The sequence below is a fragment of the Trachurus trachurus genome, assembly GCF_905171665.1.
Source record: "Trachurus trachurus genome assembly, chromosome: 6".
NCBI classification, from domain to species: Eukaryota; Metazoa; Chordata; class Actinopteri; order Carangiformes; family Carangidae; genus Trachurus; species Trachurus trachurus.
In genome coordinates, this window is record NC_139897.1 from 15,461,932 (window position 1) to 15,487,541 (window position 25,610).

The 25,610-nt window shown below is 41.9% G+C and overlaps 1 protein-coding gene across 2 annotated transcripts; it reads left to right on the forward strand.

The window, feature by feature from the left end:
* The first annotated feature begins 12,382 nt into the window (after positions 1–12,382).
* On the forward strand, positions 12,383–25,504 carry elapor2a (endosome-lysosome associated apoptosis and autophagy regulator family member 2a). 2 transcript variants are annotated; one of them, XM_083973087.1, is made up of 22 exons: positions 12,383–12,626; positions 14,079–14,199; positions 15,670–15,859; positions 15,929–16,076; positions 17,727–17,816; positions 18,399–18,504; positions 18,594–18,746; positions 19,877–19,965; positions 20,075–20,255; positions 20,366–20,494; positions 20,887–20,977; positions 21,093–21,195; positions 21,290–21,427; positions 22,271–22,534; positions 22,632–22,805; positions 22,911–23,097; positions 23,314–23,410; positions 23,495–23,596; positions 23,682–23,808; positions 24,082–24,260; positions 24,568–24,736; positions 24,828–25,504. In XM_083973087.1, the coding sequence occupies exons 1-22, from the start codon at positions 12,531–12,533 to the stop codon at positions 24,894–24,896; spliced, it is 3,003 nt and encodes a 1,000-aa protein (XP_083829213.1). In that variant the 5' UTR covers positions 12,383–12,530; the 3' UTR covers positions 24,897–25,504. The 2 variants fall into 2 exon arrangements, with proteins under 2 accessions (XP_083829213.1, XP_083829214.1); XM_083973088.1 differs by having other exon boundaries at positions 12,411–12,468.
* The last annotated feature ends 106 nt before the right edge of the window (positions 25,505–25,610 follow it).

The following is a 25,610-nucleotide window of genomic DNA, read 5'->3' on the forward strand; positions in this document are numbered from 1 at the left end:
TACAGACCTTCTCATAAGTCAGGAGAGGAGTGACTAAGAGTGTTGAGTTGAACAATAGGATGAGTCATGACAGGGTTCTCCTCTGACAGAGAGGACACTCCCTCCTGAGACCCCCACAGTCAGAGCTCCCACCATGCAGGAAACAGATGTGTACAGAGTGAGTTTGTGTGTGTTTATACGTGTATGTGTGCATGCATCTGTCTGTCTGTAGGAGAATAAAAGATGAAAAACCAAATATTTGGGCAACAGCTATAACTATAACAACATTCACATTGACTTAGCAATTGCTTTTGTATGTTTTCCCAGCCACCAAACTTTTTTTATTATTTTTAATCAGGATAGAGTGGTGGTGATTGTTCCTTGACAAGAACTTCAGCAATGTTGTCTTTATAATTTAGAAGGTTTTAATACATACTCGGAGCAAGGACAAATTGGAGGCTTTAATGAATCGCTATCGGAATAGTGACCTGGGCTGAGGCTACAGTATGTGGTTAGCATGCCAACTTCAATAGGCGGAAAAAAATGCGATAGAGATGTTGATTTCCATCTGAAAACAGCCCTTGATGTGTAATGAGATAGTGTTTGATGCTCAACTCTGACATTTCTTCTAGACTGATAAGTAGCTAAACCAAAGTCCTTCTCATATTAGAACGTCTCTGGCTAAACGTCTGTTAATGCTAACACATTTAGTTATAGAAAAACTTAAAGGGGAACTATGCAAGTCCAGTCGCTTTTCCACTGTTTTGCTAACTCTCCTCTTGGCCAAATGCATTTTTTTTCAACGAAGCTGGCGAGAAAGCAATCCTGGAACGGTGGATATTGTTATTTATCATATATGTGTTATGATATGTGTAGCTATTTGTGCAGCCTTATCTGTCATAAACAAGAGATTATGGGTTACGGGGCGCTTTTGTGTTGTGGTGCCACCAAGATGAGAGCTCGTACACCAGGGCGGAGGCTCTGATCTTGCAAGGTCCATTCTCTCCATAACAAGTCACAAGTCATTTATTTAACCATCACAATTACTCCAAAGCTGTTTAATTAAGCTAAAATTGTAGCATAGTTAAGCTAAAAATCTTGCAACGTTCCTCTTTAATGTGCTTCTTCTCTTTCTTGCTGATAGTTACACAAGGCAATTTATATATCTCTGATATCTACATAGTAATAGAGACAAAGGCAGGCTGTTTATCTTAAAGCCTAGCATAAAGACTGCATACAAATAGAAACAGCTAACTTTACTGTGTTCAAAGGTAACAAGATCCTTATACCTGCACATCCAAAGCTCACTATTGTATCTTGTTCTTGTTCCCATTTAATCTGGACAAATCCCTGAGTATGAAAAACAACAATGTGCTGTTGAATGGGGGGGATTATGTGTTGCCTCTTTCTTAGCCAGGCTGTCAGTGGAGACAAAATTCCCCCGCAAAGAAAAAAAACCCAGCACATAAACAAACTCCTGTCAAGAAAGATGATGAGTTTAAGAATGACGTGACAGATATTAGGCCTACTTCTCTTCTTTTCTAATAGGTTTGGATAAAACAAACAAACACTTTCACTGTCAGTGGGTAAAACCTTTACCACGTTAGGAAGAAAATACTTCCTCGCTGCTATGGTAACTGTGGTATTTATGTAAAACAACTTCACAAGTGATCGGTAGAGATACTGCATTTCACCATAGTTTCCGTTTCAGGTGGTTTAAGGGAAGTTACACACTTCTTCTCTCAAACCACAACTGAAGACATTCTGGGGCCAGTTGCATTGCTGACACACAGTGTTTTAAACAAGTGAAAACCCCTTGCGCTGTAGAAAAGACACACATTTCCATTCACAACCACTGTGTGCTCGTCACCCTGATTACCCTGATCAGTTATGTTTTGCCTGTATGCAACGCCATGCCAGCTCCAAATGCCCCAATAGTACTGAACTATACGAGCACACACATGTCGACATATACACAAAGAATCATCGTTTTGCTGTAAATATCAGCTGTTGGGTGGTGTGGACACATTTGGCCACTAAGGTCATCCTGTTACCTCTTCCTGTGTGTATTATGGGGTTTCTTCTCTGGATGTTACCGTCTAAAATAAAACAGCCGTCCCACCTTCTCCTCCTACTCACTATCTGACCCTGCTGCTATATGTCTAAGTGTAATTTAGACAGATGTTTCTGCTAATGTCCCAGGGTTTCCCACCGTTCTTGTGTGTTTGTGTGTGTGTGCGCGTGCACATGTGTGTATGTAGTTTTGTGTGTGAGGCCCCTTGTTTTTTCTGTTGGCCTCCACTTTAAACAGGATATGGCAGTTATCTGAAAACCACGGTGACACAGAGGCTTTCCTGTGTGGGCAGGTCTTAGGACTGATAACGGTGAATCTCATTTGGAAAAAATTCGAGGAATATTATTTGTGTGGTAAATATGAGATAAGGATGCACACTTGTTTGTTGCTCTATGAAAAAGAAAATAACACAAATTGAGAAACAGATATCAGAAGTACGCAAGAGGAATGTAACCTATCCATTGCTTTGTTGTGAGCACAGCAGTAAAGAAAAGGGGGAGTGGGTAAATAATTACACATAATTGTAGTGTACATGAACACCACTCTCCATGTGCATGACCTACTTCTGAATGACTGGGGTTCTACACCAGCATTGCACCCACCCTATGCTGAAGCAGTGTGTGTTCAAGAGCCCTCGATTACATTCGAGATAGTTGTTGAAACTGTCAGTCCGTGTTTTTTAACACTAAGCCACCATTTCCTTCCCTCTCTCTAACTCTCGCTCTCTCTCATACTTGTCCCAAACAGACCTATGCATTCTTTCCACTCTGTTTTCCCCCTCATGTCTGACCCAGCAACAACTTAGGGCTCATAACCTCAGTGTAGTGGTGGAGAGACCACAAGATAAAACTGTACACTGAAGCAGTAATTCCACATTTGTGACATGAGCTTTTGGAAGAAATTGACAATTAGGTCACTGTAAGTCTTTGTGAATCGTCCACATGTGGTCACATTCATGCTTGCTAAGTACACAGAGGGTGCGCGAGGGAGCTTTAATGAAGCAGGGTGACTTTAAAAATAAATAAATAAATGAAAAGGTATAAGCAAAACTCTTCTGTCAGCCTGTCTGTCTGTTTCTGAGATGTGTTGAGCAGTTCTTGAGGTAATGGAGCTTTCTCTGTCTTTCCCTCTTGTGAGTGTTCAGCCAAAGTTCAGCTAATTCAATCACTGCTGGATGACTCATGCCACAATGTCCCACTCTGCACAGATGTACAGACACACACACACATGCACCACGGTGCATGGCTGGATGAAATTTGTGAGATCACTGTTGTGTTCACCTCTCAGCACACTTGTGAAATGATGTCCTGTTCTCAAGCGTCATTGGGCGGTAAAACTCTTCATCTTGTTTTAGATTAGTGCTTGAGCAGTACCTCTATAATTGAAATTGTTTTCATTTATCTTAACTCCTGAACTTTTTGATGACTCATCCCATATCTCCTTGACACAAATAGAGAATAGATATACAGTAAAGTCTGGAGCAACACTAAATCCTGCGACCAATACATTAAATGTTTGTAGATCATCATTAACTCTCTCAAGAGATGACGCTGGCAAGATTTTTGTGACTTCATTCTTTCTTTATATTCTTCATTGTCCTCTTATCAGTCTGCTACCAGCCACATTTAGGTGAATTTGACCACAAACTCATCCTATTCATATGAAAAATGATTTAGTCAAGCGTGGCAGACGAGCAAATTGACTGCATGCAATCTAATGCATTTGCATGCCTACGCATGTGTCCGTGTTTGCATGTGTTTGAATGTCATGCATGAGAGTACAAAAAGATCAAGATACAGTAATATAACTGCAGTTCTCGGATGTTGTCGCTGAGGCTGTTATTACTGCTCAAGCCACCCAGATTTATTGAGCGTTACAGTACAGAGCCTCTCCACTTAGCCTAATGACTGCCGACAGGAACGAGAGCAGATGGACCAGTCACAGTGCAGTAAGGGGTAAAATATCCACACTTTTGTTGGACAAAAGTGTGCACCATGTTTCTTCATCACACGGACTACAGACACCATATGCTATTGTGTATCTGGGATATATAGCTTTGTTGGACACGATTCACTGCAGATATGTTCAAACTCATAGGAATAGTCACTTTTTCCATAGACTGCATTTCATTATTTGCTGAACAATTTCTAAGCACGGACATGACAAGCTGTTTTGTACATTCAAACGTGCACACATGTACTACAAAGAAACTCAAATATTTCTTCACAGTACAGGCTAAATAGGTTATATAAATCTTTGAATGGTGCACTAGTTAATCATGAACAGTGCTGGACAAAACCAGAAAAGAAAAGAATTCAGTTCACATGTGGGAGGTGAACAGGCCAGGGTAAACAAGGGACACAATATAATAGAGATACACGTATCTATCTCCTTCTGTACACCCACTCCTCTGTCTGCCGGTTCACATGTTTGTGTGAATAAGCTGAATAAGCAGGATTTCCAACACGGAGAGCAGGAAGGCCCTTCCAACAACACACACTCGCCATGACCGGAGGAAATCAAGGTCAGTGTGACAATTGTGTGTGTGCTTGTGTGTCCACGAACACACACAGTGTTAGAAGGAAAGAGACAGAGAAGGTCCTGTACTTACATTACCCCCTGGTGCATCATAATCTCTCCCATTCTACCCCCGCTGAAGGGGGGTGCAAAAATGTGGCTGTATTGTTTAAGTTTCTCCGACTGCAGTAAAGGGACTTGTGTTGTAAGACTTAAGAGTGTTCATTGTGTTGATATAACAACTCTCAGAGAACAACATGGAGACAATGTTCTCTTGTTTTTCTGTCTGTCTTTGTCTGTGTGTATGTACTGTGCTTGTGCTAAATAATCCTTTAAAAGCATCTAAAACACTGGGCTGGGTTAGTAAAGCATTAATGACTTACACTTACATAGTACTCTGTTTTGGCTAACCTTATTGTTCTGGTGATCTACTTTCAAAACAGAATAGGAAACCCTCCTGATGTTACCTTAAAAAATCATGGGATGGTATATACAAGTCGACAACAAAATAACAGGGATGCCGCTCAATATTTTCTAATTAATATAAATGCCACTGAAGCTAAAACTAAAACTTTCAAAAATGAGTTTTGTTGTGCCACATTTAACCATATTATAACATATAAGGCTGTAGTGTCTTTGTGTTTTTTCCACTACTGCATCGTTTTAGGGATTGTTTTTTTAATACCCAGCCCCCACCCCCCAAAATCCATCCTTTGTGATGTTATCAGAGGCGGTTAGAGAGGTTGACTGTAGATGATGCAACCTTGGTTTGTGCATCCCAAGGCTTTTGTTACACACGCTGTCCTGCAGGTCTGCGGGCACACACTATTACACACACTATTACACACAATCACATTATTAATCAGCCACTCAACTCCATCCTTTTACCCATTTGTAGCCCTCCTCCCTTCTTCCCAATGCTTTGCCCCAAGACTCATCGCCAAGGTAACCGCCAGCACTCAACAATCTCCTCCCAGACATTCTGGCAAGGTGAGGAAAACACACATACACACATGCACATATCGTGTGTCCTCTCATCTGGATCATTATTTATTACTACAGATCGACAAAGAGAAGTCATTCTTAATCAGACAAGTTATGGAGCAAAAATTCTTTCATAATGACGCATTAACACATTGAGAGAACAACTGTGTGACCTCGCTCATTTCTTCACACGCAGAGTTATTCCTTTCAAAAAAATATGCTGCTCTCCTCATAAAAAAAAAAATCTAAGTTGTTTTTCTAGCAGCAGATGAAAACTTCAGCCAGAACTTTTTTCCATTTTCAAAATATGTGCCCAGCAACTCCAGCTGGAGGTGGAGAAGGCAGCGGAGAGGAAAAAGGAGGAAGCTTGTGTTGTTTTCCGTACCTGATAACCCTCCATCCTCTGTCTCTCTACAGTCCGACCTGTCAGACGCTGTTTCCTGGAATTCTGATTCCTGAGGGGAGTGCATGGGAAGGGAACACAAAGGGGATACTGTCAGTCACTGTAAGGTCATCAGTGAATAACAAACACATTAATCTAATAGACGCAACCAGTCACACGTGAGTTGAGTAAACACCTGCATGAGGCTGAGTGAAGCAAGTTGTGGTTTTAAGGCAATACAATGGTGAAGGCACGGACATTGGTTTAGTAACATTGGGATTTGGACTGAGGTTACACATACAGGCCTTTATAGCCACAGAGCACAAGTAGGTAAGACTCTCTCTTTGGGCCTTCTTTGGTGTTATATACTGAAACCTACTTGTACGGGTGAAATGTCTGTGCCAACACAACAAGAAATTACAGTCTAACACCATATATGTAAATACAGCTCAGGTGGCAGTTTGAGCCCAGTGTCAGGACAGACAGTTATTGTTCCATAGGGGTATGTTCATGTTCTTTGCTCTGAGTCGGCCTGTTCAAACCAACCCCTCCATTTGCCTAATAACAGTGTTTAGTCATCTTTTACTACTGTGTGTGTTGTTATGTATGTGCGTGTTTGAGTGTGATACTGAAGAGTTTGTATGATTGTTTCTAGTTGGCCATTCTTTTTTTGAACTTTGTAAACATTTTGTGTGCATGTGTGCATGTGTGCGTACTGTGCTGAATGTTCAGATATGACAGTGGTTTCAGCTCTGGATACAGAAAGTGCCCCATAAACATCCACCTTCAAGGGAGAGTGTAACGATAAATGCAACCACCATATTATCACATACTGATATGGACACTCAAAGACACACATGCACACAGAGATAAAGCAGCAGGGCAGAGGGGATCAAAGCTACATGTGTTGTACTGCATGTCACTAATGATAAAGACTGATTACACACTGTGGAATGACACATAGGACTAGCGCATAATGAGTCAAAAAGGCATCTTTTGTTAGTCATCCCACAACCCTCATTTTTCTTACTTGAAATACTGCACAGGCCTTTCACATACTGCCTGTCATTTATTACCAGTGTCCTCACATTCAGTCCCTTGAGCTCTACAACAGTGGGAACATTAATTTGTGCCTTGAGGGCAGGAATCACTAAGGCTTTTGGCTGTGATTTATGATCAACTGATAAGGAGCTGGAGAGGTGGAAGATTTAATACACATGCGTTTCTGAACTTGTTGTCAAGACCACAGTTCAATGAGGAAGCAACTGTGGGCCTTCCCCATGATTAACATTAAACGCTGTTCGTATAAACGCTGTGAAAAGTTTCCTGTTGAAAAGGGAAACATGGTTAAGAAACACAGTTTTGCAACTCATTCTGATTCTGCAGAATAATGACTATGTCAGGGGAGGGGCGATTCTTTGCATTCACAGCCTTATTATCTAGGGAGGTGTTCAGAGCAAACATGTGTTGTGCTGCTGGCCAGTGACGAAGCCTGCTGCAGTTTTATTGGGAGGCTGTTACATGGTTGCTATAGAGTCCTTTAACACTGAGTAATGGTTATGATTGGCTCAATTTTTTGTCGGGCAAGGAATTTTAATTTCTTACTTCAAGCTTGAATCAGGCTGCCACAGCAAATCATCAGTGTGTTTAATGCCTTCATGGCACGTCTCTTAACTTCAGCCGTATCACACACTGACAATCCTACGGCCTAAAACGATCAACAGATGTCTAAACATCTGCTGAAGAGAGATCTCCCCTTAGATGAAGTAATTTGCAGCGTATACTCCAGGATTCCTATTTTAAATCCACCCCTCCTCCCTCTCACTCATCTGCAGTTTCCACTGCTGATCAGCATTATTGATCAGAGGAAAAGCCTTACATAATGTCTCATCCTCCTCTCTGTATAAGGAGGAAATCCTAATGCATGGTTGCTTTTAGTCTGAGCTCTACGCAGACAAATACACATGTAAAACCACACACACACACACACACACACACACACACACACACACACACACACACACACACACACACACACACACACACACACACAGACACAGGAACCCATGCGTGTCCTTAGACAGATCAGAAGACACAGACAGATCATGTTGAACAGGAACTCGGACACGTTTCACTGACACTCTATCTGCTGTCACTGAGCGGTCGGACCGCAAAATGGCTGTTACTGCACACTTGTGTATTTTGAGTTCTGAGCTTTGAGCTATGCTATGATGAAGAATGAATGAACTAAAATCAGCCACTGGGACATACCCGCCCACTTACTGTAAATCTAATACAGAGGGGATGAATTACTTTATTTGAGTTCTATACTCCACCTTGTGGTTATATTATGTATTACATTAAGCCTTCAATCAACTGCAGCAGCTATAAAGTAAAAAGGGAACAGAACACACTGAAAAGAAAAGATAAACAAGAGTGTAGTTCAAAATAAGCACATCAGTTGAAAACAGAACAATCTTCACACAGTTCTTTTTTTTTTTTTTTTTTTACCTTCGGTTGTCTAATAATGATGGAGGGTCTGGGGATGTGAGGATATTTCAGCTCCAACTCAGGACTACACTCCAGTTCCAGCTCATCATCCTCTGAGCTCCGGGAAAGGCTACGGCAGGGTGGAGGCGACTCAAAGCACTGGTCATCATTTTGGTCCTGCTGGTGACAGGCAGAATTTGAGTTGGTACCATTTACTTTTCTGTCTCTGGTGGAGTGGCTGGAGATACAGCTGACAGTCCTGTGTGGCTGCATGTGCTGCTGATCCTCTGCCTGAGGGCTGCATGTTTGGACCTCAGGCTGGGAAATAACTGGATCTGCAGCTGGTAGCCCATTGTTATTTCTGCTTTGTCTAGAGCTGGTAGGCTCCTGAGGAGGAGCCGGATCAGTGTTAACATCAGACGGATTTCCAAAACAGTGGCCCAGAGATGAGCAGGGTAGTCCGTGCATGCTGCTGGAGTTGCAAGTTACTAAGAGAGACAATAAAACAAAGCCTAATTGCACTGACATTAGGTGGATCTGGGGTTTCCCAGTCTGGGGGGCAGCATCAGGACAACATAATCTGGATTGGCTTCTTGTAGATCATCAACACAAGCATATAGTCTGAGCAATTCCCAATGAGGGATATACATCATTAACTTTCCACACCCTTTCCACACTTTGTGTAGAGATCCATGAAATCTCCAAGGAGGGTGCTCATTTTTATCCATGCCAACAAATACGATTAATAGTTGTCCTCCATTTCAATGTGTTCTCTTGCAGCATTAGTGAATCATTTGTCCAGCAGCAGACGTTAGGTTATCAGTGTATTATACACTTAACCTTAAAAGTACACACTGTCCCGGCTTTCTCTCGGTCAGTAGGTCAGTCTGTCATCACATCATTCTCTCTTTTTCTGAAAATAGATTCCCAGCCAGGCTGCTTCCAAGTGGTGTCCGACAGTTTTTCCTCCTCCGGTAGCAAACAGGCGACGGTCAGTCTTTTCTCAGCCCTTGATGGTCCCTTGTCTGCTTCCCTTGTCAGCTGCATGTGCATGAGCATCTCAGGCTTTTTTGTGCAGTGTGTCAGTGCTGGGTGTCTCATTACCCGACCAGGTAGTCCCTGGTCTGTTGTGGGTTTGGAGGCTGGGGATGGGCCTCACTGATGCAGCAAGACTCTGGTTACCATCTGATCCAGGGTCAGCTACTAATACAACTGCCCCACACTTCACTGCTGTTAATTAATGGATTCATCTGATCACAGAGCAGTGGCCTGGAGTGTAAAGTTTACTGGAGTGTTACAGATGGTTGAATATGAGAGTTCAAGTTACTGGCGAACACGTAAGTGATAGGCCTTAGATGAGAAAGAGAAAGGAGAAGAGAGAGAGAGAGAGAGAGAGAGAGACCTGGTCTGGTGCCCTGCCTCACAGAATTAGTGAGACAGGAGAAACCCTGCTGCCCTTAGGTGACGCCTACTTAAATATTCATACAATCCCATAAAGAAGACTTGCATCTATATTTCATCCAGCCTGGTCTATTGGTGAATATGTATTTTTCATAAGACAATATCAAGTGTAGTATTATGGTAAAGATGCATTGTTAGGTTATGTGTGCGGGTTTGGACTGGTTCTCTGAATTTTTAATAGAGTTTCAATGCAGGCTCAATTTTACTATAGCAAAATGTCTGAAAACCACAATCAAATGCATGTATTTACAAAGTAACATGTGAAAAACACTCATCTCCTCTTATTATCTGAGCCCTTTTTTTTAAACCATCTATACAACATGATGTCATGGCCATAAAAGCGTATAAGGGGCTACCCTACATTTAAATGTAGTTCAAATGGTAGATCGGGGGTTACATTTTAGGGATAGCAGAGATGACGATGAGACTAAAGCAAAAATGCTACTGGCATCCAGAAACACAGCAATTAACAAAAATGGTAGACAGAGTTATTCCATAGTTGTATTATTATTCCAACAACAAAAAATAGGCTGTTGTTACTTTTTACTGAAATGCATAAGAAATACTAGATGTGATTCATTTGTAATCCCATTCCAATCATTAAAAATGATTTTAAAATACTAAAATGAATAACATATTGATTAATTCATTGTTGCGGGATAGATTTTCTTCAGTTTATCACTCCACTCTCACTCACAGTATGTTTTGTTCTTGTTTTATAATATGATCACCTTGTACTGGAGGAGGATCTAGAGGCTCTGTCAAGGTCTGATAGTTGCAGGATTCCTCTCTCATAGTTGATGATGTGCTGTAATGAGGCATGACAACCACAGAAACAATTAGAGCAAAGGAAGATTAATGTCTGTATGCATTAAGAAATGCAGTTAATCGGTATAGTGGCAGGCCTACAGGCAGTGTATCTACAGGTCTTTGGATATTAATAAAACATATTTTTACTGATGTTTATTTGATGAAGATTAAACATTACTTGGGTAACAGCGTTCAATGGGCCTCCATGTAAACAAATTCACACTGATATGAACACACAGCTGTCTCTCAGTCTCTCCTATTTAAGCCTGTTCGTGAGTGTAGTTCACTGACCTACTGAACCAGTACAGGGTGTGATTATGCCTGAGCTCCTTTTTTTTCAATATGTGAAACGAGATATTTAGAGGCTTAGAGGAACTATTTAGTCAAAAGAATATTTAATCAGTCAGAAAAAAGCTAATGGTCAAACTTAATAGGAACTGATTAGTTAGGCTACCTGAATGCATCGCCAACATAGCTACAAATCTGTAGAAGCATTATTCCATCACCCTAAACAATGTTAGATATTGAATTTAACCTTTTGGAAATGTCTTGTAACATCTTTAACAACCGGTTTTGCCCAAGTTTCTGGAAATTAGATTTGATCCTAACCTGAAATAGGCCTAATTAAAACAGTTCAACTTAAGTTCTGATAAAAAATAACAGAACAGCCACAATCTTTTGGCTACACACTTGATCTCCAAACCACAGGTCCAAACACTATTCCTGTGTCACTTCACTACACTCTTGTAGGGATATGGCACTAAAACTTTCTGGCAAACCGAAAACAATGATAGAGTAGCCGACTAGTCCTACACATCATACCCTGCCTGAAGCATTACACAGCCGTAGATGTTGCCCCTCTCCATAACTTGGTCCTTGACTTTGTAGCTGAAGAAGCTGCACTGCGCCCACTCAGTTAGTCATTTGTGTGTCTGTCAAAAATGAGGCACCAGATAACACATACCGCAGCCCACATGGTCATGCGGTAGTGAACCGTAGCAGAGCTCGGTTTCCCTCTGGCGGCCATTAATATGGACTACAATGGTTGGGTTATATGCTGCATCTATCAAAAAATCCGGAGCTGTTTTCATTATAAGGACAAAACGCTGCTGCGCCTTTTCAAAATTTCCACTCTCCCAGCACCGTAGCCTAATAGGCTCCATAAATATTTGCCGTCAAGTCAACGTGCCTTGGACGCTTTATTTTGCAAGCTAACACAAGAGAGATTACAATTGATATTGCGCATGATGTTGTCTTTCTTTTGTCACGATAGGCACTAGACAACAAAATGCTGTTTTTTCCTGATCAACGTCACAGGAGCGTCAGAGCCGGTGGGTAAAAGGCTCAGACTCATCTGCGTCAAAGTAGCACGTGCAGCCAGAAAAATACCGGACGTATGCTCCTTTCCTTTCAAAAATAATGGTGCAAAAGCTTTAAGCTTTAGGAAAACGGAAGCTTTTGTTACACGGAATTGACACTGTCTAATGCATACAGTAAATAATATCCACAATAAGTCACGAAACGGACACGATAAAACAAATGACTGATCTCATCCTCAAAGATGTGTTGCCAGTTTTATTTTGAAGACTGTAACCGGAAGTGGTGTGTTCTTGCTACAATGAGCTTGATGAGGCAGCCCAGGAGCGCACAGTCAGAGGATAATCGCAGGTGGAGAGGGTCACAATCTGCCGACAAGAGGCGACAGAAGCAGGTGTCGACAAAGCCTTAATCTGGCTCAGGTTTATGATACAATCATCTCCGCTGGAACCAGGTAGCTGTTGTCTGTATTTTTTTTTTCTCTCACTCTCTCCTTTCCCCCCTCGATGATCCACAATGCGGTCCTCGGCTTGGTTCGTCGCCAGTTGCGCTCTCATCCTCTGCACGCTCCAGTTGATTGACGGGGCCAAAGGACAGCAGCAGTGTAGTGAGGTGAGAGATGCCCCGGTGGATCGATCGATACATAAATCTTCATCCTTTTTTTGTCACTACGCGCGCGTTTACAGTAAGAGCTGTGGCAATTCTGGGGGGAAAGGGCTTCGGTTGGAGCTGTTGTGGCTGCACACACACTGACAATGAGTTGGTAATCTTGCGAGCATACAAAAGATGATTAAAAATTGATGACACATTTCCGGGTCGATTTATGATGGGATGTTTAAAATGATGATATCGCAGCAGGTGGGGAAACAAAATGCACCTCTGCTAGATCAAGTTTGAACAACATGGAGGAGCATGAATCTCTGCTGTGGTCTGGTTTGTGTTGAACTTCACCACTCAGTGCTGTAGCTACTGGCTGTTATCAGTTTCCTGCATGAACCGGCCCTTTCCTTCCCTCTGGTCTGGCTCAGCTCAACACCTCCTCAGCCCAGGATGGCAGCACTGCCACTCACAGACTGTCCCAAGATAGATGAGCAACATTCCTCTAAATTATTGGCTCAATCTCTGTTCTCACACCAGCAGAGAGAATAGGCTACTGCAGCTCTACACTTATAGTGCTACATTACTGTGCTGCTGTAGCTCTTGTGCAGCAGGATTATTTTTTCTTGGATGTCCCCATTTGACATCAGAGCTGATATGCCGGTTCAGAGTTGAACTTTCACGCTGAAACGTATGGGAAGAATATTGAAAACCTGCCATATCAGTTATTGACCACAGCTGTTATGTATTTCTCTTGTCCTTTATCAGCACTGTCACTGGGCTCTATCACTACACCCACAAACACCAGAGAAAATCATTCCGCACACAATAGCATGCATGTGCCATGGTGTCAGAATCTGGTTTGGCTCACATTATGTAAACTGTCAGAAATTAGGCCACCCGCCTCTGTAGACACAAAGATGGAGAGAGGCTCTGTGGAAGAGAGAACATTAAGATAGTGCTCAAACCAGATAGATTGAAACTACAAATGATTGAAATAATAATATTATTGTATTTATATAACACCTTTCATAGACATTAGTCTCAAAATGACTAAATGCGCTTCCTGGAAACGCAAGGAGCTGGTGGTAAAAGCCCCCGCCCGCTCCCCCGACAGACCACTGCTGCCCTCAGCCCTGTTCCCATCGCCATGGAGATGGTATGTTATGTATCCAGGGCTGAGGAGTGGTTGTGGCTTGAGAGATAACAGCGTAACCAGCAGCAATCTTTTGTAAATCTGAGCAGCTGGACATACAAGCGAGGTTCAGTAGCTTGATGCACTTGGTCCACTTTGATTTGCAAAACATTGTCACCCTGAATGGGATGACTCAGAACTCTGATTCGGGTGGAGGCCTTTTGTGGTGTGGCGTTTCCTGACGTGCGTCTCGCCTACACTGAGTCCAAGAGTGTTGTGGTGGTGGTGGCTGATTTCTAATGTAGATAAAAAATTGTGTGTTTAATTGGCAGGAGGACTACTACTATGAGTACACAGAGTGTGACAGTACAGGATCTCGATGGAGGGTGGCCATCCCGCAGAGACCTGGGGCCTGCACTGGACTACCAGAGCCAGTCCGCGGCACAGCGTGCAGTAAGTACATGTTGGTATGTCTGCGAGAGACTAAGTGTTGATGTTTGTATCTTATTTACTTATCATTATCTGAGAATTTCCACCACTGCAACCTGACTGACCCTGTTTAGAAATCCACAAAACAGGCACAGAGCAATGCCACAGGCCAATAACCTCGCAGCAAAATACTCTGTCACGTCATCTCTTTCCGCTGGCCCACTGCACAAGCCACGTCATTAGCAGACAGTGTCGCCGTTCACAATTATTGTGTCTAATATGAGTAGGCATGAGGAAATCTGTTCAAATAGTGAATTCTAATATTTTTCCATGGAAGCAGATCTCTTAAATGAAAGGTGAGCCAGAGGGAGTGTTACATTTTTCTTTAAAACTGAGGGAGGATGAGTGGGTGGACTCAGTGATGTGTGACTGGTAGTGAAAACTGGATTATCATGGTGTAGCCAGAAAGGCAGATTTTAATTGCGTAAAGGAACAAGGTTTTCAAACCAGTTTGGTTTTGGTTTTCCCTGGAACAGGGTTACCCTGCGCTCTCTTACAACACTGCTTCACCTCAGGCTCATTTGGGATTATCACTAGTGAAATCTGTGTGTAAGTTAATTGTGCATGCCCCCAGGTAACTGACACAATAAGGTGCATGCTTTTTTTTTTTATCTTAATCTTAATAGAAAGCAGGGTTTTTTTTTTACATTTTGTAAGCATTTTACAAAATGAAACATGTCAAATTCTGATAAGTCATCATGATGTGAGTTAGATTATATTGAGTAAAGTTAATTCACCTTCCATGTTAGACTTCCACAGTTCCTTCTGCATTGCTTGTGGTTGTTTGCACTGTCGAGTTGCATACCTGTGTAACAGTAAAAAACTCCTTTACCATAGGGACAAAGGGATTCTCATGACCTTTGCCATTTTTCTGCTTCCTCATTCCTGTTTAGAAGGTAACAGAACTGGTAAGATAATAGACACTAGTTTCCTCATACCAACCCATCTAAAGTCACAAAGACTCAGTCACCAATACTATCCTTGGATCAGATCACACCTACAAGCACATGCTGTTGTGTGCACTAACACACTATGTATCCACAAATAGCACACACTGCACATTGCATACCTTTGCGATACATTTTTGCTATGGTTGCTTTGAAGCATGGAGAGGTATCCCTAATGGCATTTGACTAGATCAGGTATGAGGGAAAGCTGACAGTGTTAAGACATCAGCAGATGCAGAAGGAACTTTGGCTCAGTGGAAAAAGTGTGGAGACAGACACAGTGTGAAACAGGATGTAAGGATTTAATTCCTCGATCTCCGTGGCTACATGATACTGAATGTAGCTGAATGCAGCAGTGATTGGCATGACCATTTCTGTCATCTTTAGTCTGTTTCATTTTTATTTTGTCAGCATGATTTTATGATTTGTGTGGCGTTTTCTTTCTTAATCCCATCCCTCTGCATCTCTTTCACTTTGTTTCCTCCAGCCTTCTCTTGCGAGGCAGGGGAGTTTCTGGAGATGTCGGCTCAGGAGTGTACCCAGTGTGCAGCAGGAAGCTACTCGCTTGGCAGCGGCATCCGCTTCGACCAGTGGGATTCCATGCCTACTGGATTTAGTAGCCTGGCAACCTCCCTGGAAAACAGCCCCCGTGAAGATGATAGGCTCACCTGCAACAGGTATGTCTTAGATGCAAAAAAACCTGAAAGGTTGTAAAACAACAAATAATTATACATCCTTTTTCGCAGTTCTTCCTGGATACCCCAAGGAAACTATCTGGAGTCCAACAGGGATGAATGCACTGTCTCGCTCATCTATGCCGTCCATCTAAAGAAACAGGGCTCTGTCAGTTTTGAGTACCAGTATCCAGACAACAACCTGCTGTTTGAGTTCTTTGTGAGTTTCATCCATTTGTTTGCTCTGTATTTTTGCTTTTAGAGAGATTGCCTCTCTGTATTTGTTTGTCTATAGACCTGTTTAAGTCAATACTGTGTGAGTGCGTTTGCATAATGTGCTTGTATATACAGTGCATTGCTGGTGAAATGTTTTTTTGGCCATCCTGTAGAGAGCTATTGTATTTCTCATAATGAATGCACAATGCTAATGCGAATGGAAAATGCTCAGCCTTTCATGTCTGTGAAGCAAGTGCTCTCCTGTTGAGCAGACATTTGCCACACCACATTTGACACGTCATAGCCGGGAAAGCAATAACATTATTAATGGCTATGTTCCATTATGTTGTATCGGGTTATTATGGCTCACTGGCATGGTTTACTGTTGGGACACCTAATTTGAATAGAGCCATAACTAACATTATTGTTTGTACCTGTGCTTTTCCTGCTGTGGCAAATGAGTCTCTTAATTAGTGCTTAACTGAAGCCAGGTGTTGCATCAATTGTGAGACAAAAACACTTCAATGCTTTGGTTTCTCCTCGAGGTTTCAGTAGGAAAACAAGAAGGAAATATGAGACTGGATCTGAATTAGAATCCAAACAATTTAAAGGGATAGTTCAACATTTTGGCAAATTGGCCCATTGCCATAATCGCTATAGTCATAGCAGTAGGTTCGTTACCTTTATTTGTCGGTGTAAGCTATTTTTAGAACGGAGGAGCGGAGCGGCAGGCTGTTCAGAGCTACACTATGGAGGCTAATGGAATTTCTTGGTTTCCCTCATCAAACTCATCAAATACAAAATCCCAAAACTCCAAAACGCTTTCGTGGACAAGTTGTGACCTGCACAATCACCACGCTATGAGATAATAATGGAACGTTACGAAACGGAGCCGTTTTCGAGGTAAATACAGAGTCTGCTTGCTGAAAAACTGTCCCTGAACGCAACGCGCATCAGCGGTTTTGCATGAATTTACCTCTAAAACAACTCTGTCTCGTAACGTTCTATTATTATCTCATAGTGTGGTGATTGTGCAGCTCACAACTTGTCCACGAAAGCGTTTTGGAGTTTTGGGATTTTGTATTTGATGAGTTTGATGAGGGAAACCAAGAAATTCCATTAGCCTCCATAGTGTAGCTCTGAACAGCCTGCCACTCCGCTCCTCCGTTCTAAAAATAGCTTACACCGACAAATAAAGGTAACAAACCTACTGCTATGACTATAGGGATTATGGCAATGGGCCAATTTGCCAAAATGTTGAACTATCCCTTTAAAACAAAATATTTTATGTAGATTATAGATATATACACGTGTGTATATATATATATATATATATATATATATATATATATATATATATATATATATATATATATATATATATATATATATATATATATATATATATATATATACGTGTGTACTGTATACTATATATATATATATATATATATATATATATATATATATATACGTGTGTACTGTATACTATATATCTATGGATTAGACAGTCCACTGACGGATTAGCTTAATGCTGTTACACTGCTGTATCATTGCATGAATGCACACAATAAATATTGAAATTATTAAATGCTACCATAAGAAGAGGAGGAGTATCAGCTAATGGACATTACTCCTTTTTGTGTGTGCTTAGATTCAGAATGACCAGTGCCAGGAGATGGATCCGTCGACTGATACGAAGTGGCTCAAACTCACCAATCATGGCGAATGGGCAACTCATACAGTAAGTGCTGCAAGCTGTCAGATGAGCAAAAGCTGTGGAGGACAGATCCTTGAAAGCTGGCTTCAGTAAATGTGTTGAACTCAGTGTGAGCTCAAGTAGAAGGGAGGATACAAGCAGGAAGCCAACTATATACAGAAGCTGGCATCATGTATTGTTGTCTCCAGGAACTTTCCACTTGGTTACCAGGACATCCCTGAAAAAGAGATTGTTAAATCTCAATGGATCCTTCCTGGATAAATAAAAGTTAAATACAAATAAAAATAAAAAAGTTCAGCCCTGCATTACAGGGGAATTGACTCTTAATGCTAATAAGAGTGTGTGGAGCCTTATAAACCGGGTAAACAGGTACTCATGTGAGTAATTCATATATATGTATGTGTGTGTAGAACTTGAACTGATGAAGTAAAGTATGTAATATGCAGTTTTACACTCTATTTTCATTTGTTTTTACCACCATTTTTTGTAAAAAAAAAAAATAATAACAAAAAATGCAGTAGAGTCTCTACTTTTAAATCCAACATTAATAACTTCTTTTCAACTTTTCTAGTTAAGTTCATACAAGTATAATTTCATGTTTTCTAGGTGAACCTAAAATCAGGCACCAATATCCTCTATTGGAGGACAGGAGGAATGTTGATGGGGACCAAAGTGGTGAAGCCTGTTTTACTGAAAAATGTCCAAATAGAAGGTTGGTAACATATCTCCCTCTTCTTTCTCACCATTCTTTCCTCAGTCACAAATTGACGCACAAATTCTTTTGTAAATTCCTTCCACCAGGAGTTGCCTATACATCCGAGTGTTTTCTGTGCAAGCCAGGGACGTTCAGTCGAGTCCCAGGCTCCTCCACGTGTGAAGCCTGTCCTCGAGATACCTACTCTGGCCACGGCGCCAGCTCCTGCACCCCCTGTAACACCAGCACTCAGTATGCAGGTGGGAACACCTCTCTGACACATCGAGAAAGATGTGCACAGATTCACACACTCTATGTAACAACATAATGAAGCTGCACTGCAGTAGATAGCACAGCCTAATTGTCATCAGCGCTGCTCACAGAATCACACAACACAGCCAAAGGATAGGAAGAGAGCTTGTCCTATTTTCAGCCACATTAGTCAAACTTTAGAAGTAATACATTTGTTAGTTCAGTGTGGTGTCATAATAAGGGAGTAGCAGTTTTCAATAGATGGTGTATGCCCTTGTTTCTCACAAGGCGACTATATTGCTTATATTTAACTAATTTGTTTTCTGATACACTCTAAATAAGGATAAAAAATAATATACTCCCTGGTGTATTTTTCTACATCGCTCAACAAGGATTTAAATGAATACCTTTGCACACTGAAAATCATAAGATACTAGACCCTGTTTGAGAGGTATGTCTCACTATGGAAGATCTCAGATGAACTTCAATATAATAACAGAAATGCGGCTGAATTCAATTTTGATGTTTTTAACCTGGTCTAATGAAACCAAAGAAGTATTTCAGTGCTTTTAAAGAGACATTGTTTCCTCTTTCATCTTTCTCTTCGATAAATATGACAACGGGAAGGACTGTCTAGTTTTTTGATGTTCTAGTAATCCCATATGGGATGGGCCACAGTGGTGGCATGACACGAAAATAAAAAATATTCATTAATTCATTCATAAGTATGTTCATAATACTATCATCATATCTATGAATGCATTTCCTGTTCGGTAAAGTCACTGAAGTGTCTATGAAAAGACTGGAGTATTCTGAGTATATTACATATTTAATTCAGAACACCTCCTCATGCATTTTATATGAGCTGAGCTCCTCTGTTGTTTTTAGTTGAGTCTCCTACCAGAACAGTCTTTTTAAAGAGCAAATTATTCCTTCTGTTCTTTTGTGTTTCTTGATTTGCATTCACATCATGTACCACACCGTTGTTTGCTCTACTCTTCCCCATTTCAAGTAGAACTGAATGGCTATCTATTTCACAGGACTGTTGTGTTGTAATGATTTAGATTGATAGCTTCTTTTTTAAAATGATTGCTAATTATTGTTCCATTTTTTTTAACTGTATCAATTATTTTCTTAGCTGAGGGATCAGCCATGTGTAAGGACAAACGTCCATGTTCCAAGAAGGACTATTTCCAGATCCACACGGCATGTGACCATGAAGGCAAGGTGAGAGAAGAAAAGAGGCCACCTTTTGGATCAAACACTCACAGGAGCCCTGTTCTGCAACCACAGTTTCTGTTCTTTTCTGTCATCGTCCATCTCTGTGTAATTTCAGACTCAGGTCATGTACAAGTGGATTGAGCCTAAGATCTGTCTGGAGGAGGTGCCTGGAGCTGAGCCTTTGCCCCCAAGTGGAGAACGAGAGCCCTGCCCCCCTTGTAACCCTGGTTTCTATAACAATGACACAGCCACCTGCTCCCCCTGCCCACCTGGAACCTACTCTGATGGGATGAAACGTACTGACTGATTTATTTTGTATTCCCTGCTGCCAGTTTTGCTTTAGTTACCTTTGTCCTATCTCAGTGTTGTCTAACTAATTATGTTTTTCACTGTGTCTATCCAACAGCGTGCATGCAGTGTCCAGCGGGCACTGAGCCCACCTTGGGCTATGAGTATAAATGGTGGAATATTCTTCCTGCAAACATGAAGACCTCCTGTTTCAATGTGGGCAACTCAAAATGTGACAATATGAATGGTGGGTGTTTGTCTTCCAGTAGTATGTTCAGTAGTGCTCCCTCACCATCTTGATCACTTATGCTTATTTGCTTCCTTGCCAAGTGTAAAAATTAGATGATTGATGATTATATTTTTCTTGTTTAATCCACAAACAAAAATAAGCCTTGAACAACAACATGTCGTTTTTGTTTGGATTTGTTGCTGCTTCTCTCGGTTTTCAGTCTGAGCTAAGTAAAGTCAACTGGATGATGGTGGCAGCTCCATACTTACTGTAAAGATACAAGAGTAGTTTAAACAAGAACAAACATAAGTGCAGTTTGTAGAGCTATTCAGTTGTATATGGTTAAAGATTTAACATATATCTAGATTTATTGAAATAGATACATAATGTGGATTTGATCTGCCCCTCAGGTTGGGAGGCGGCAGGTGATCACATCCAGAGCGGAGCAGGAAGCTCAGCTAATGATTACCTCATCCTCAACATCCATGTTCCTGGCTTCAAGTCAGTAAAGTCATGTAGTGTTTTTCATCACGTCTCCATCACACCAGTCACCGTTTCCTTCTCATGATCTTGATTCTGCTTCTTCTTCTTCTTCTCTATTTGCATGCTGCATTAGGCTCCCTACATCGATGTTGGGCCACTCAGCAGCAGAATTTGGTCGCATCACATTTGAGTTTGAAACGTTGTGCACAGCTGATTGTGAGCTCTACTTTATGATGGTGAGAACAGCTTCTGGCCCACACTTGCTGCTGCATACACTGTTACTGTATATAGATGTTTGGGGGAGAAATCTGATGGATGAATCTTTTGTAGGATGTAAACAGAAAGAGTACCACAGTAGTGGAGTCATGGGAGAAGACCAAAACAAGACAGACCTACACACACATCATGACTAAGAATGCCTCGGTTTCCTACACATGGGCTTTCCAGAGGACTAATCAGCCTTCAGATGTAAGTATGCGTATGCCAAGAGCTTGAAATGTATTATATCTATATGGACCAGTTCACACTGTTCTTCAAAAAAACAAAAAACAAAAAACTGTGCAGTATAAATTCACATGTATAATGGTGTTCTATATCAGATGCAAATCTCTGTGGACATGTTTTTCTTTGCCTTAAAACATGGATTCAGGTGTGTCAGCTCCATCACTGTACTCCTCTGGCTTCTGCAGACAGTTGGTTCATTTCCCCTTTTAGTTTAAAACCAGTGGACCTCATACCTGTTGTTACAGTAGCTATTAGAGTTTGGTCAGTGTTTCGCCACTGATAAGCTCAGGAAACCTGTCTTGCCGTCCTGTTGGTGAACCCTCCAGTCCAGAAACAAGAAAGGCCAAGAAAAACTTCCTGACAGTTTTATCATCCTCTCACAGTCCTGTAAACTGGGTACACCAAACACTCCCTTCTGCTTGGTTTTAAAGATAATCTCTGAGGTGTTGTTCAAACTGAACTACAAATCAAACAAACATCTTTTATCATTGTGGTCACATAGCACCTTGCATAATGTGAGTATAAGGGAGAGACTGTTTTTTTTTCAGGGCAGGGCCTTCAGGCCAGGTGCTGCCGGTGCCACTGGCAGTAGCTGAGTTGAATCTTGAATCATTAACTTGCTTTCTTAAAATACCTGTTCTGCAGGAGTGGAGGGCAGTGGAGCAGAACCTCAAGTACAACATATAAATACTGCGTACCACTCATGTGAAGGCATTGATATTAGAGGGAAAAATAATTGGTTTATTGTGTAAACCTCTTTACTCCACAGATGCTTTTCAACACACTGTTTTTAACACTCTCCTTCAGGTACGTGGGTACGTCAACGACGTAGCACGGATCTACTCCATCACAGTGAGTAACGCTGTGGATGGAGTGTCCTCTTCATGTCGCGCCTGTGCCCTCAGCACCCAGCCGTCCAGCTCGACCTGTGTTCCTTGTCCCCCTGGACATTACATAGACACACTGACCAGCCAGTGCATGGAGTGTCCCAGCAACACACACCTCATCTCTCACGCCACACCGGGCGTTGATGCCTGCAAACGCTGTGGACCAGCCAGCAAGAGCGACAAGGTCCGCCACTGATGTAATCATCAGATTTTGCCAAAACGTTATAATTTACATGACACTCAACTACATTCCTGTGTTTGTGCTTTTTTATTTTTTGCAGGACCACAGTTTATGTTACAGTGACTGTCACTTCACCCACACAGAGGGCAACGTCAGTCTGACTTATGACTTCAGCCTCCTTGGGTCTGTAGGAGTCCTGATGAATGGTCCGAGCTTTACCTCCAAAGGAACTAAGTACTTCCACCAGTTCAATATCAGCCTGTGCGGAGGAAAGGTGTGAAGAGATGAAAAAACACACACACACACACAGCAAAAGTACATTTTCAAAAAAACTGGTGTGCACAAATGCATCGCTATATGCTCTCTTTCTTTCTTTAAGGGTCAGCTGGCAGTGTGCACAGACAATGTAACAGACCTATCCATCGGCGACTCCCAGAGAGAGAAAGGCGAGGGAGCCACTGCTGTCAAGACCTTCATCTGTCAGTCAACAATTATCCCAGCTAGCGGACGAGGCTTCCACACAGCACTCTCCTCGCAGTCCATTAACCTGGCTGACACATTCCTTGGTTAGTGGGTGATCGTGATTTGCTGGCATTATGTGGTGTACAGACAGTCATTGCTGGTGCAGAGAGCTGAATATCGAAGATTTTACACCGCTTTTTGTGTCTGAATTATAAATTACGGATGGCAAAGGAGAGAAATGAGACGAGATAAAAGTTGGTATGCATAACATAAATAGTGCATGTACACAATAAGCTGAACTTTGTTTGTGTTATGAACAGGAGCAACAGTAGCTAATACGCTTGATGGAATAAGGGCTAGCCCAGAGCTGTACCCCCAGACCGCTAAGAAAGTCCCTGATGTCAACTTTTACTACAGGTACAGTACCTCTATTATTTCAGACGTAAAAAAATGATGCATGCTTAAAGGTTCTGTCTTACTTCCTGTGTGTTTGTTTATAAGGTCTTTCGAGGCTACCTCTTCATGCGACTCGGGTCGAAGCGCAGTGGTGACGCTTCGCTGTAACCCAGAGAAGAGCACCAAAGGAGAGCTCTCAGTTCCCAGGTACTTCATCTGTAAAATCTCCAGTTTCAGAACCTGTCTTCAATGTGGTGTAGAAATAACAAAATCTGTGTTATGTCTTTTGCAGTCAGTGCCCTGCAGGAACATGTGACGGCTGCACCTTTAATTTCTTATGGGAGAGCTCTGGGGCTTGTCCCACATGCACAGAGAGAGACTACCATCGCATAGAAGGAGCCTGCAGGAGAGGACACCAGGTATGTGGACATAGACTTCAGTTCATTAGAACTGGGGCAATTTTGTTCTGGTTGTGGCCGTGAAATGGTATGTTCCCATTGTGGTTACAAACATCGTTAAACTTGAATGTCAGCACTTCAGCAATCATCATCTCACTCTAAATGCACTGTGCACTCTCCAAACACTTGTGTGATAGATAAATGGAACTGCAAATGTGCAAAATGAATCTATGAAATCTTCTGGCCTTTTCACATACTCACTTTAATGCTTCATTCGTGTGGACTCATTCTCAGGACCTGTTGTATGTGTGGACTGAACCGAAGCTGTGCATAGGAGGTGTGGCCTTGCCTGAAAAGAAAACGTTGCCATGTGAGGGTGTGGAGTTGTGGATACGGCTCGGTGCAGGGCTGGGAGCCTTCACCGCCGTGCTGCTCGTCTCCCTCACCTGCTACTTCTGGAAGAAGAACAAACGGTACCTTTTCCTTTTTGTACCTTGTTGTTCTCTCCTGCCCTCCAGTTTTTTTTCGTCCTGAACTTCTACTTACCTTTTCATCTCCTTTTTGATTTTGCCTTTTTTTTCTCTTCCTGACACACTTTTCCTTCTCCCCATCTTCCTCCTCACTGTCCTTAACTCATATCCTATTTTCTCTCTTTCTGAAAACTCCCATTGTTCCTCCTCCTGACATGATGTCCCTGTCTGTCCTGATTCAGGTGGGCAGTGTTATTCTTCCTCTTGTATTTTGGCACAGTATTGATTCCGTCGCTTGCCTCTTTGTTAGGTTGGAGTATAAGTACTCCCGGCTGGTAATGTCTGCCAATAAGGAGTGTGAGATGCCAGGGGCTGACAGCTGTGCTGTGATGGAGGGGGAGAATGAGGGAGACATGGAGGATGAAGTTGTCTACACGAAGCCGTCTCTACTTGGCAAACTGAAAGCCATAGCGTCCAAGGTGAGAGTTTTGTTTTGTTTTGTGTTGTTTTACTTTAACCGGAAGAAAATGTTGAGTTAACAGTATCAATGTGTGTTTTTTCTGATTTTAGGGAAATGGTGAGACGTATGAAAATGTTCAACTAAACTCATCTTACTCCAAAACATTGGTATGGAGCTAGGATAATGGTGAAGTGAGTGGGAGTGGAGGGGCAGGACCAGACCCCCTCAAGTGACTTTCCACTGATGGACCCCTTTAATCAGCCATCCCCTTTATGAGCTTTGGTACCTGAAATGCCGGCTGTGTGTACATAAACACACATGCACACATCAGGTGCCTGGAGCCAGGTTCAGAGAAGTCACACTAACATGCTGGCCTTAAAGCTTGGTACGACAGAGCCGTCCAACTCGAAGCAGAGTACTGTGAAGCAGGTGTGTGTGTGTGGTAGACACTCCTGGTAAGTTCTGATTCAAACTGATGTCAGAAAGGCTGTTAGAAGAGCTCAGGGTAAGACGAGGACCTATTCAAGATGTTCTGTTTCTATTTATTTCAGTCTTTGTTGTGTCGAATATTACTTAAGCCAGCCTTGGTGTATTTTGCCATCAGGATCACCATGTGTTGTAAGTGTGTGTGTGTGTGTCGGTGTATGTGTCTGCGCGCATGTCCCATAGACATTTACACAGACTGGTATATTTTGGCCAATAAAAGCCTTTATCTTCTCATCTGTTTGTTCTTTTGCTTTGTTGAAGTCACTGCATTGGAAATCTGCTGACCAGTTGAAATGAATATGTCATATTATGCAGATGAGGTTGGGGTATTGACTGTCAGTTTGTGTCAAATAAATGATGTATTTGTGTAGAAGTTGACCCAGTTTGATTCATTCCCCTCTCCCCTC

Coding starts and splice junctions, on each gene's coding strand:
- elapor2a (XM_083973087.1), top strand. CDS start 12,531: ATGCGGTCCTCGGCTTGGTTCGTCGCCAGTTGCGCTCTCATCCTCTGC. Junction 22,806..22,910: donor TCAGCCTGTGCGGAGGAAAG/GTGTGAAGAGAT, acceptor TCTTTCTTTAAG/GGTCAGCTGGCAGTGTGCAC. Junction 24,737..24,827: donor TGAAAGCCATAGCGTCCAAG/GTGAGAGTTTTG, acceptor TTCTGATTTTAG/GGAAATGGTGAGACGTATGA.